This window comes from Lactuca sativa, chromosome 1 (assembly GCF_002870075.4).
Source record: "Lactuca sativa cultivar Salinas chromosome 1, Lsat_Salinas_v11, whole genome shotgun sequence".
In the NCBI taxonomy this organism is placed as follows: domain Eukaryota; kingdom Viridiplantae; phylum Streptophyta; class Magnoliopsida; order Asterales; family Asteraceae; genus Lactuca; species Lactuca sativa.
In genome coordinates this window covers 68,818,270-68,831,253 of record NC_056623.2, presented here as the reverse complement: position 1 = coordinate 68,831,253, position 12,984 = coordinate 68,818,270, and the positions used below count along the sequence as shown (strand labels likewise).

The 12,984-nt window shown below is 43.3% G+C and overlaps 1 protein-coding gene and 1 long non-coding RNA gene across 2 annotated transcripts; both read left to right on the top strand.

Annotated features, from left to right (window-relative positions):
* Nucleotides 1–623: 623 nt before the first annotated feature.
* LOC111914933 (protein SLOW GREEN 1, chloroplastic) lies at nucleotides 624–2,044 on the top strand. The gene has a single exon (XM_023910646.3). The coding sequence runs from the start codon at nucleotides 763–765 to the stop codon at nucleotides 1,795–1,797; it is 1,035 nt and encodes a 344-aa protein (XP_023766414.1). The 5' UTR covers nucleotides 624–762; the 3' UTR covers nucleotides 1,798–2,044.
* A 3,866-nt stretch (nucleotides 2,045–5,910) lies between these two features.
* On the top strand, nucleotides 5,911–7,705 carry LOC128126129 (uncharacterized). The gene is made up of 3 exons (XR_008223907.1): nucleotides 5,911–5,993; nucleotides 6,803–6,878; nucleotides 7,427–7,705. It is a non-coding gene; the product is annotated as an uncharacterized LOC128126129 (long non-coding RNA).
* The last annotated feature ends 5,279 nt before the right edge of the window (nucleotides 7,706–12,984 follow it).

Sequence of the window (12,984 nt, the reverse complement as noted above, 5' to 3'; positions counted from 1 at the left end):
AATATGGTAATTTAGACATAATCGAATCTTACATCATCGTGATATCATAACCTACTTTGACGGGAATTTACATGGCCAAACTCCTCGATATATAAATCTGTTTAGGTGCAATGCCCCTTGGATCTTGCTAGATCATGTTTAGGGGCGCTGCCCTAGATCCTGTCAAGGGGAGCTGCCCTTTGGAACTCTGTACCCAAGGATGCTGCCCTTAGACCATCATATTCTTGAGTTCATACTTAACACTCCGAGTGTATATCCCCGCACATCCAATCTCAGATAGCAAATAGAACTCATTATGTCTTGATAACAGTACTAATTACATTAATATATGTTGATAACATTAAAATCACGAACATATTATATCATAAAATTATGATTTTTAATAAAACTAATAAGTTAATTATATGTTTTCTTCACTAAAAATATTTGTTTTTCAAGTATAAATACTAAATAATAATTTTGTTAGCTTATTATTTTAACAAGTTATAATTCGCTAAATAGAAGTGGGTCTCAAGTTTTTACAAATTGGCCCCTACTAGATTACACACGATTATTCAGTTTTTGATTTTCAAAACTAGAAGGGCTTAAAACGTAAAAATGTGATTTCGTTTATTCATTCTGGGGTTTATATCTTCAAAGCATATTCTGACACTTTCACCATTATCGCCGCTACCAGGGTTTAGCTCCCCTCTCTCCCTCTCAACGACAGCCACCTCCGCCTTTGTCACAACCACCACCATCACCACCAGCCCTAGCGAACCAATGGAATTGGCTCTTACAAATGCCACTTACCGCCACCTCCCACGCCCTCTCTCCCTACAACATCACCGCCGCCCCTCGTCGAAATCCATCGCTTTCCTGAAAACAACATCGTTTTCATCGTTAACACCCATCAAAGCCTCCTTCCGTAACCCTAACTACCAAACCCCTAAACCCGAAGTGACAAAAATCGTAAACCCTACCCCATTATCCTTCCTCAAAACCACCTTCATCACTGGTGTCGCCGTCACCGCACTTTGCTTCTCGCGTTTTACCCTCAAACCCGCAATTGCCGTTCCTGTCTCTTCACCTCCACCCCCCGCCACCGTAGAAACCGCCGATACCAACTCCGAATCACTAGAAGAGGAAAAAAACCTAGAAGAACATCTCTGCTCTCACCCTGAAGACATCAACGCTTTGAAATCCCTAATGGAGTTGAAAATTAAGAACGGAAAGATTCATGAAGCTATTGGAATTCTCAGTCAGCTGATTAACCTGGAACCTGAAGACAGCGAATGGCAATTACTCAAGTATCATTTGCATTCATACAGCGGAGATCACGATTCTGCGAAATTAGGGTTTGAACAGATTCTAGCAAAAGACCCTTTACGCGTGGAGGCTTACCATGGTTTAGTAATGGCTGCTTCCGCTAAAGAATCACCTAATGATCTGAAAGATGTGGAGAAAAGAATCATCGAGGGAATGGAGAAGTGTAAGAAAGAAAAGAAGAAAGATGACTTGAGGGATTTCAAGCTTCTGTTAGCTCAAATTCGTGTAATCCAAGGCGATTATAACGATGCTTTAAAGATTTATCAGGATTTATCCAAAGAAGAGGCTCGGGATTTTAGGCCATATTTATGTCAAGGCATTATATACACATTGTTAGGAAAGAACGATGATGCTGAGAAGAGTTTTGAAAAATACAGAAGGCTTGTTCCTAAGGGACATCCTTATACCAGATATTTTGATGATAATATGGTCGCAACAAAGGTTTTTGCACAGAAGGTGGAGAATGAAAGAGCTTATTCCAAGAGTTGATTAAAAAGATGGTGGAAAATCATGTATAGCAAAGGTTCTATTTCGACACTCTGCTGTGCTTTTTGTTTATGGTTTGGTTATATGGAGATTATGGTGATTTACTTGTTAGTAGGCTTAATCTTGTCTTGTTTCAATTTGGGTCTATTGGAAATCAATGGTTTTAGTAAGGTTTAAATTTTGGTGGGATATTGTTTAGTGAAACAATGTAGCTTTTGTTTATGTTAAAAGGTAGAACTTGTTACGTATATTTCATTAGATGTTATGGTCTGCTTTTCAGTAGATGGTAGTGCTTAAAACAAAAACAAATAGATGATGTGCTTAAAAGTTGAAACGATTGCCATTAAAACATGATTGAAATCTCTAGAATATTATTTCATTCTTTCGATTCTAGAAATGAATACATGATTACATCTAATCGATTTAAGGAGAAATTTGATAGACCCATAAAGAAAGGAGATGAAGGCAAATGGAAAGAATAAACCGAAATTTGCACCTTAATCTTTTGCGACATGTGTTATGGAATTATGTGTTATATGGTGTAAGAATAAACCGAAATTTGTTCCTTAATCTTATGGAATTATGTCTTATATGGTATACTAATCATTAAAAAAACTGATGCATGCGGTATGTATGCGTTTCGGTTTTGTCTTAAAACTACACCATGCTAATCCTTAGCAACTATTGAAACCTTGACTTTAGTGTTGTTTCTCGATTTTTATCAATCGTTAAGTTTTAGAAGTACTATGTAGTTTTGCATATGAATACATATTAATGCACATTTTAAAATATAAGGTCCGAATACAATTCCAAATACGAGGTCTGAATACAGTTGGAACCAAAACTGCTGAGACAATTTCTAACATCTATTTCATTAAGGTCGGAATACATATTAATGCACATTTTTAAATATAAGGTCCGAATACAATTCCAAATATGAGGTCTGAATATAGTTGGAACCAAAACTGTTGAGACAATTTTCGAACATCCATTTTATTAAGGGCATAAATGTCAAACCAGTCCTTAAATATGACTCGATCCCATGTGACACACATCTGTTAAACAAAATACATTAATACGGACTTGATGATGTGATATTATAATCTAATGTTTTCACTTGTTTCATTTTCTTAATTTTAACTAGAAAAGATTCCACTGCATTTTTCGTCTCGTGTCTGCATGTGCTCCATCTGTAAACGAATGTTGATTTGAGAAATATATAAATCGGACTGTTGTCATTGAAATTTTCGAAAAAATAAAATAAAATCAACTTTAAAACTTTTCAACCATATTAGCAATGTATTTACATCTCTTTACATGCAATAAGCGCAACATACTTACCGTTTCTTTACTCATAATAGCAATGTACAAATGGCATCATACTTTCATTTCAAAGGGTTTTTTTTTTTTTTTAATCAGCTTTCCATATCATATACCAACTACTCCAAATGACTTTGCAAGTATTTCACCATCTTCTTGTGTTGCACCTGCTCCCATGCTCGTAACTAATGTCATACAAAGTATAAACAAAAGTGTGCTGCTATTTATTTCATTTTCTGTTTTTTATTGTGTTTAGTAAATCAGTCCCTGCCTAGGGTTTCTTTAGGGCTATTAAGATATCAAAGACATTTTCTTTAAAACATTCCATAAACAAAATTAATAAAAAAAGACACCTACCTATGGATGCCGACAAATAGAGGAGAATCTCCCCAACCAAATTTCTATACAAATAAGATAATCATATATTGATGCCTAAATTAAACTTTTTTACAAAATTAGCACAGAACCATAAACTTGAAGGCGTGGAACAGGTGCATTCCAACCAATTACTTATTCATTATGTAAAGTCATGTGTTATTTTGTATCACCAAAAAGCGTAAAAGCTAATTAGCTCTAGCATGTATTTGTTAGATTAAGAAGTCTATCGGTTAAAAATTTGACACGTTAAGACCATAAATTTCTCATAATTGTTGCATCTTCAACCAAAAAAAAGAATAAATGATAATTATAGAGGACAAGTTTAATATTTTCTGAAGTGATTTTACGAATTTGGTCTGTTTATTTCTCTCAAAAAAGATTTCTTTTAGGACCTAATTCAAAAAGGCCACCTAAACACGGGGACCTAAAGCGTAACTTATTGATTACAAAGAAATTATTTTAACCAAAAGCTATAATTCCAATCTCCATTCACTGTCATAAGATGATTGAATCTATTGAAGCCACTGATTGTAAATATGAATTGCCACCTTTCCCGATTCTGCATTTTTCAATTTGTACAAAAATTTGTTATAAAGTATGATAGTTTAGCAAATAATATTGAAAATCTCATTGGACAACAACAAACTTTCCTTGCTTTTATCGATTTCATTAGCCTTGCATTTCATTACATATTTGCACTTGATAGCTTTCGGTCAGTAATTGCATGAATTGATTTGCCCTTTAATTTTTACTTAGTTTCATACCCATTCTTTTACTTGGTGCACTAACAGCTGCATTTGGTTTTCCTGACACATAGGCTATAGTTATATTGATTTTTTGATACAATCATATCATTAAAACTTAAAACATACAACAACCTTTAGAATTTCTTGAAAAAAAGGCAACAAAATAAGTTAAATCAAATCCAGAACCATTTCCAAAGTTATTGCCCGTCGATATACGTGTATCATTAACAAACCCATAATCCAATTTTCCTACTGAATCCATTGATATAAGTACAACCACTCAGTAGCCTGCATTTCATAATTACATCAAGAATGAAAACATGAATCAAAAAATTTATAAATTTTTTAATCGGTTTTTTTCTACTTATGAACAAATTGAATTATTACAAAAAAAAAAAAATAGAACCTTCAAAGTTCTTCAATGTCACAAATGTTGGCAGTGTAAATTTGTCCAATTAATAAAAAGTTCAAAAAAATGTAAGTAATGAAAACATTTACATGAAAGAGAAAAGCGAAATAGTAATTTTGGATAACCTGTTTTTGATAGCAGCTTCTTTGTTGTCCAAGAGTTGGTGTATCAACTGTAAGAGTTATGACTTTAAAGCCAGCCTTTTCAGCTCTTTTCACAAGCTGAGCCACAACATTTTTGTCCTTATACACCTGATGTTAATATTATGTTTGAAAATTGTTAATTATTTCAGATTAATGTCGAAAAAAGAAGGGCCAAATGGTGATTTTGCTAACGTAAAGCTGGAAGAAATAGATTCTAGTTCTGGTTGAATGAACCTCTTCAACACTTGAAGTTGCTAATGCAGAAATATATTACCTTAAGGACTGCAAAAGCACCATTTGCATTACATGCAAATCAAATTCCACTATTTTAGAATCTCATTTGTTTTAATGATTAAGAAACAAAAATAGCCAAAAAAAAAAAAACTAAAATTGAGAAATTGTTAGCATAATCGGATAGGGTCGAAGAAAGTGGTTTTAAATGGATCCTTACCAAACATAATTAACCTCAATCAAATATTGGACAAAGTGAATTAACATGAATGAACATAAGTATACAAATAATACTGTCGAAAATAAATTCACCAGAAATACCTGTAATTGCATCAGTGACAACTTCATAACCAGAAGAATTCGATGAATCATAAGAAAACCCAACTCCGACCTGGGTCTCTAAGTACAACATATTCGCCTCTATAAACTTTTCAAAAAATTAAAATTAAAATTAAAACTAACCCATGTAATTTTAATATCAAATTCTCTCACAAACAAATCCAAACAATCCATTTTGTTCCATTTCTGTTGAAATTAAAAAAAAATCAAAAAAACAACAACAAAAAGAAGAAGATGAAGTGTAACGACCCGTTTCCGGTATGTTAATTAATTTGTTTTGGGCTAAGTTTTCAAGAGGGACTCGGCGAGTTCTAGCCTGACTCGCCGAGTCGGGTCGCGCATCTTGTGCACGCGGAAGCCGGCGACTCGGCGAGTCCATATCCTGGACTCGGCGAGTCCATCCGTCTGGGTGAAACCCTAACTCCCCGGGTTTTGCTCACTATTTAAACCCCATTATAGCCTCCATCTCGTCACTTTCCCCCTGAGAGCACTGTGAGAAACCCTAAACCTTCCTCTTGTGAGCTTATAAGTAATCTTGTCCCATTTTGTGAAGGGGTGAAGAAGGAGAAGAAGAAGGAAGCAAGGAAACGAGTTCTAGTGCCAAGATCCAAGATCAAGTGTGAACTTATTCAGGTATTTTCGGAGTTCTCTTCTGGTTTCATGCTTAAACTTCCATTAGAGCTCTTTTAAGGGCTATTTGATGCTTGTTCCAAGCTTTATGCTTGCTTGATTGTATTATTAAGCCGAAATACCTTTGGATCTGAGTGTTGGGGTGTTGAAGAGTCCAGATCCACTGTCTTTTTGGGGTTACATTGCTTATTAGCCATGGATCTACCCTTATTGTGCATATTTTAGTCTTATTTCCCTCATTCATGTGGTTGTACACGTAAAGTTGGAAACTTTACGTGGTAAAACAGCTTAATGGACCTAGATCTATCATTTGCATGTGTTGGATTCAAGAGAAATCGAGTAAAAATATGTTGCATGGCGGCGACTCGGCGAGTCGGAAGAACGACTCGACGAGTCAGGTCGCGAGTCCCGAGTTCTCCAGTTTCTTCAGTGTCGAGTGGACGAGGTGAGTTAGGGAGTGGACTCAGCGAGTTAAGAGTAGACTCAGTAATGGAGGGACTCGGCGAGTTGTTCATACAACTCGGCGAGTCCAAGGCAATCTCCTTGAGGATTAAGAACAACTCGTCGAGTCTGTTCATCTGACTCGCCGAGTCGGATGAAGATCATCTGAGTTCTTGGATCCAGAGGGTACTCGTCGAGTCGATGCCACACTCGACGAGTAACAGCATGTAAGAGTTGAACGGAGAGTCTAGGACTCGGCGAGTCGGGTATCCCGACTCGGCGAGTCAGCCCTGAGTAAGTCAACTTTGACCAAGGGTAAAAGAGTCATTTTACCCTGAGTATAGTGCTAGTGATTGATTGAGTGTGTTTAGGGATTTGTAGCCGAGGAGATTCAGGAGCAGCAGCCGTTAGCTTTCCGAGCCACACACTCATCCGCTAGCTTACGAGGTGAGTCTCCTTTCCGTAGGGGCGGGTCTAAGGCCACAATGCCGGCCCGTCCAGTTAATAGTAGTTTCCGGACTTCGGTCCGATGTAGTAGTTCGTATGTTTGATGCCTTCGTGGTTCAGACATGTTTTATGTGCTATGTGTATGTGTTTATGTTCCGGGCCACGGCCCGATGCAGTATGCAATATAAATGGTTATGATATGCTATGCTATGTGCAGTCAGTCCCGGACCTCGGTCCGATGCAGGGGACACGGTCCCAGTCAGTTCCGGACTTCGGTCCGATGCAGTTAGTTCCGGACTTCGGTCCGATGCAGGGGACAAGGTCCCAGTCCGTTCCGGACTTCGGTCCGATGCAGTTAGTTCCGGACTTCGGTCCGATGCAGGGGACAAGGTCCCAGTCAGTTCCGGACTTTGGTCCGATGCAGTTTCCGGGCTTCGGCCCGATGCAGTGGGCAAGGCCCAATATGTGTTTATGTGTTATTGTATGGTATGTGGTAGTTTGGGGGAGCTCACTAAGCTTCGTGCTTACAGTTTCAGTTTTGGTTTCAGGTACTTCCGCAAGCAAAGGGAAGAGCTCTGGATGACGGCATCGCACACACCACCGCCTCAGCTTTAGCCTGGGATTGATTTAGATGTTTGACCTGATGTAGTATGATACAGTTTTTCCGCACAGTATTTTATTATGTTTTGGAATACATCACGTATGGTTTTATTATATGATGCTCTGATTGCAGTTTTGATTATATTAAAAACAAAAATTTTTGGGTCGTATTTTTGGGTCGTTTCAAGTTGGTATCAGAGCCCTGGTTTGAGGGATTCGGATACACTCTCGGGTGTATCTGAACTCAAACTAAGGGGAAAATAAAAGATCTTTAATAAAATGTTTTTACAAAAGAATTTTGAAAACACTTAGGAGGAAAAGAATTGTTTTAAGATAGAGGTGTGTGCATGCGGTCAACCGAGCTCAAGTAAGTACTCCCAAATTACCCATACAAGTTATTTGTTCAATTTCAGTTTAGTAGAACAGCATGCTAGAATAGGACTAAGGGTGTAGGAGAATGCCTTATGTGCCTGCTTATGTGTTACAGCTCTACGAATATTGCATGCTAGAATTGAGTAGACAGCAGTAGGATAGTCTGTTTAGGTTATGCCTGATAGTGTGAGCTTAGCATCCTATGCTAGTGCAATTTCTTGTTATAAGAATAGCTTGCGTGAGTCTGTTTCCCTTGTCCGAATGCTGCTTGCTTTGTGCTTAGTGGGATTCGAGTAATGGGAGTTAGCCATTAGGTGGACACGTCACACCACATGTAATCAGGTTTGAATAATCCCAGAGTGCTGGAACTGGCCCTACTGCGCAGCTCTTGTTTGAGTCCAACCGTTGTAGGGACGGATCTTTTACTTGAAGGATTATCCGATCCTCATCACATGTGATGGTGTTCAGGTGATGGCTAACTGGCAGTGCAAGGAGACCTACAGCAGCTGAGGACCAGTCGTAATGAGCTCGAGTTTTCTCTAGGGCAAGCCTAGGGTGAGGGTAGCAGAAAATAGCAGCGGTAGAAGTGACTTGGGGAAGTCGAGGCAGTTCTTGAGGAAAGTACGGGTAGATGTGGAAGGTAGTAGGGGCCCATACTACTGGAAACAGAGGATCCGTACTCGAATCAAGGAAGGCCAAGATTAGACCAGGAAGCTAGTAGTCGTATTATGATCCCTTGAAATATTTCAATGTTCTGATGTTGTTATGATATGTTTCAGAATGGTAGTTTTGCGTCCGAGGCCAGCAGCCAGCAGTTCAGATGCCGGAGGAGGATCAGGATCGGGATCCGACCCGGAGGTCGGACAGATGGATGAGCAGACCAGAGAGTTCCTTTCTTCTGAGATTACTCGCATCATACTTGAGCAGACTCCTGTGATCTTCGGTTCGATCAAGGAGGGCATTTTGGAGATGATGGATGAGAGACTGAGTACCTTCCGTACTGAGATGGCGGCCGTGATGGGGTCGCGCACACTCACTTTCAGGGAGTTCAGGGCGTGCGGGGCTCCTGACTACCACGGGGCACGGGACCCCATAGCGAGTACCAGGTGGTTGGCGGATGTGGCCAACGCATTCCGCACTAGCAGATGTCCCGAGGGGGACAAGGTCAGATTGGCGTCCTGTCTCCTGAAGGACAGGGCACGTGACTGGTGGGAGGAGGTAGGACATACCATCGGGGATGATGCGGCATTGGATGCCATGACCTGGGCTGATTTTTCTACCAGGTTCAGAGCGGAGTTCGCACCGGTCATTGAGGTGCAACAGTTAGCCAGGGAGTTCCAGGATCTTACCCAGACTACCGAGACAGTGGCGGAGATCACCGCCAAGTTCAGGGAGCGGGCCCTTCTTGTTCCTCAGTATGCAGCAGACGAGGAGATGAAGAAGGCCCGTTATCACGAGATGTTGCGGAGCGACATTCGTATGTTTGTGAGCCGATCCAGTTGCAAAACACTGGACGACATGATTGCTAGAGCCAGAGAGAGGGAGATTGATCTCGAGATGGAGAGGAAGAGGAAACCGGAGGCGGTTTCGGGTGCAGGCAGTGTGGGCAAAAAGCCCAAGGTTTCAGATCACAGATCTAGGAGTCAGCAGAGCCACGGTCGATGTGGCAAGTGTGGGAGATTGCACGAGGGAGCGTGCAAGGCAGGGAGTTCCGGCTGCTACAAGTGCGGTCGGATTGGGCATTTGAGTAGGGATTGTACGGCCCCTGCCACTACGGTTACAGCATCGGATCTGATTTGCTTTCAGTGCAATCAGAGGGGACACAAAAGGTCCCAGTGTCCCAGTTTAGCTGCAGCAGGGAAGGTGCATGCACCCGCCCCTGCTACCTTGAGGATCACGGATGGCCGTCAGGGCCGAGCTGATGCGCCGGTGGCGAAGAGCAGGGCATTTCAGATGACAGCAGAGGAGGCGCGAGCGACTCCTGATGTGGTGACGGGTATGTATCTCCCCTTTTATCTCTTTATTATTATTGATTAAATGTTGCTTATGGTTGTATGTTTTATTCAGGGTCGTTCTCTGTGAACGGCATTTCTGCTTTGGTATTATTCGATTCGGGGGCTACCCGATCATTCGTATCTCTTGCGCTTAGCAAGAGGTTCAGTAGAGCTCCAGGGAGACTGGATTGTCCGTTAGAGGTGGAGATAGCAGATGATAGGACCGTGAGGGTCGACAAAGTATATAGAGGGTGTTCCCTTCGGATATTTGAGGAGCAGTTTTCAGTGGATTTGGTTCCGATTCCCCTGCGCGGGAATAAAGTTATTGTGGGAATGGATTGGCTAAGCCCCAACGGGGCGGTGATTGACTGTGAGCTTCAGCTAGTGAGGGTTCGCACTCCCAGTGGGGGAGAGATAGTGGTTCAGGGCGAGAGGCCCCAGCGAGGATTGACCTTCTGCTCGGCCGCTAGGGCGAGGCGCTACGTTCAGCAGGGTTGCGCCGGTTATGTAGCCTACGTCTTGGATGCCCGGGATAAGGGCAAGACGACGATCGATGATGTTCCTATTGTTCGAGATTACCCGGATGTGTTTCCCGAGGATTTGCCGGGGATACCTCCTGAGAGGCAGGTTGAGTTCAGGATCGACCTGGTTCCTGGTGCGGCTCCGATAGCCAAAGCACCATATCGACTTGCTCCCCCTGAGATGCAGGAGTTGTCTACACAGCTTCAGGAGCTGTTAGACAAGGGTTTCATTCGACCGAGCAGTTCGCCTTGGGGAGCGCCGATCTTATTTGTGAGGAAGAAAGACGGGTCGCATCGGATGTGTATTGACTACCGGGAGTTGAACAAGGTAACGGTGAAGAACCGTTACCCACTTCCGAGGATAGATGACTTGTTCGATCAGCTCCAGGGAGCGTCTTGGTTCTCCAAGATCGACCTACGCTCCGGTTACCACCAGATGAGGGTCAGGGATGAGGATGTACAGAAGACTGCTTTCAGGACCCGGTATGGTCATTATGAGTTCGTGGTGATGCCATTTGGGCTCACCAATGCCCCAGCCGCGTTCATGGATCTCATGAACCGCGTGTGTAGACCGATGCTGGATCGGTCAGTGATAGTGTTCATCGATGACATCTTGGTGTATTCCAAGACGCAGGGACAGCACGAGGAGCACCTGCGGGAAGTGTTGGAGACTTTGAGGAGGGAGAGACTGTTCGCTAAGTTCTCCAAGTGCGAGTTCTGGTTACGCGAGGTGCAGTTTCTTGGGCATCTCGTTAATCAGAAGGGTATTTTGGTTGACCCGGCCAAGATTGAGGCCGTGATGCAGTGGGAGGTCCCGAGGTCTCCATCTGAGATTCGGAGCTTCCTAGGATTGGCAGGGTATTATCGGAGGTTTATTCAGGATTTCTCCAAGATAGCAGTGCCGCTCACCCGACTAACCAAGAAGTCGGTAGTTTTTCGTTGGGGGCCTGAGCAGCAGGCGGCGTTCGAGACTCTCAGGCAGAGATTGTGCGAGGCTCCGATCCTTACCTTGCCAGAGGGTGTTGAGGATTTCGTGGTCTATTGTGATGCTTCGATCACAGGTATGGGAGCAGTGTTGATGCAGCGAGGCCATGTGGTGGCTTATGCTTCGAGACAGTTGAAGCCTCACGCGGCTAATTATCCTACCCACGACTTGGAGCTGGGGGCAGTTGTATTTGCCCTCAAGATTTGGAGGCATTACCTGTATGGGGTCCGCTGTACTATCTACACGGACCACAAGAGTTTACGATACCTTATGGATCAGCCGAGTTTGAATATGAGACAGAGAAGATGGTTGGACGTGCTGAAGGACTATGACTGTGAGATCCTGTATCATCCAGGGAAGGCCAACGTGGTGGCCGATGCCCTGAGCCGCAAGGCGTCGGCGGCCCCTATCAGGGATTTGTGTATGAGGATGACGGTAATCACTCCTTTGTTGGAGCGGATCAAGGAGGCTCAGATGGAGGGTCTCAAGGAGGAAAGGCAGAAGTGCGAGAGGATAGTGGGTCGAGTAGCTTCGTTCGACTACGACAGTCGGGGTTTGATGACGCTTCATGGTAGGGTGTGGGTACCGTACTGGGGTGGGGTACGGCAGGTATTGATGGACGAGGCTCATAAGTCTCGATTTTCTATCCATCCAGGGGCGACGAAGATGTATCGGGATCTTCGACCTGATTATTGGTGGCCCTGCATGAAGCGGGACGTCGCTTGGTACGTTGAGAGGTGCTTGACCTGCCGGAAGGTCAAGGCGGAGCACCAGAGACCTCACGGCAAGATGCAGCCGTTGGATATTCCCGTGTGGAAATGGGAGGACATCACCATGGATTTTATCACCAAACTTCCTAGGACCGCATGTGGAGTAGATTCGATATGGGTAGTGGTGGATCGGTTGACGAAGAGTGCCCATTTTATTCCGATCCAGGAGAGTATATCGGCGGAAAGGTTAGCCGATATCTATGTGCGAGAGATTGTGGCACGTCATGGAGTGCCGGTATCGGTAGTGTCGGACCGAGATGTTCGCTTCACGTCCAGATTCTGGAAGCGGTTTCACGACGAGATGGGTACTCGTCTCCATTTCAGCACCGCTTTCCATCCTCAGACTGACGGGCAGAGTGAGAGGACGATTCAGACTCTCGAGGACATGCTTAGGGCATGTGTTCTGGATTTTGGGGGCTGTTGGGATACGTATCTTCCCTTAGCGGAATTCTCGTATAACAACAGCTATCATGCGAGCATTGATCGACCTCCTTTTGAGATGTTATATGGCAGGAAGTGCAGGACCCCGATTTGTTGGGGCGAGGTCGGTCAGCGGGTCATGGGGAGCACCGAAGTGGTGCTTAAGACGACGGAACTGATCCAGCAGGTCCGTAGTAGACTGCAGACTGCGCAGAGTCGGCAGAAGAGCTACGCCGACAGGAGGCGTTCAGACTTGGAGTTCCAGGTGGGAGACATGGTTCTTCTGAAAGTCTCACCTTGGAAAGGTGTCATCAGGTTCCGGAAGAGGGGCAAATTGGGCCCCAGATTTATTGGTCCTTTCAGGGTTTTGGCCCGGGTGGGTCGGGTTGCTTATCGGTTAGATCTTCCTGAGGAGCTCAGTTTGATACACAACACCTTCCACGT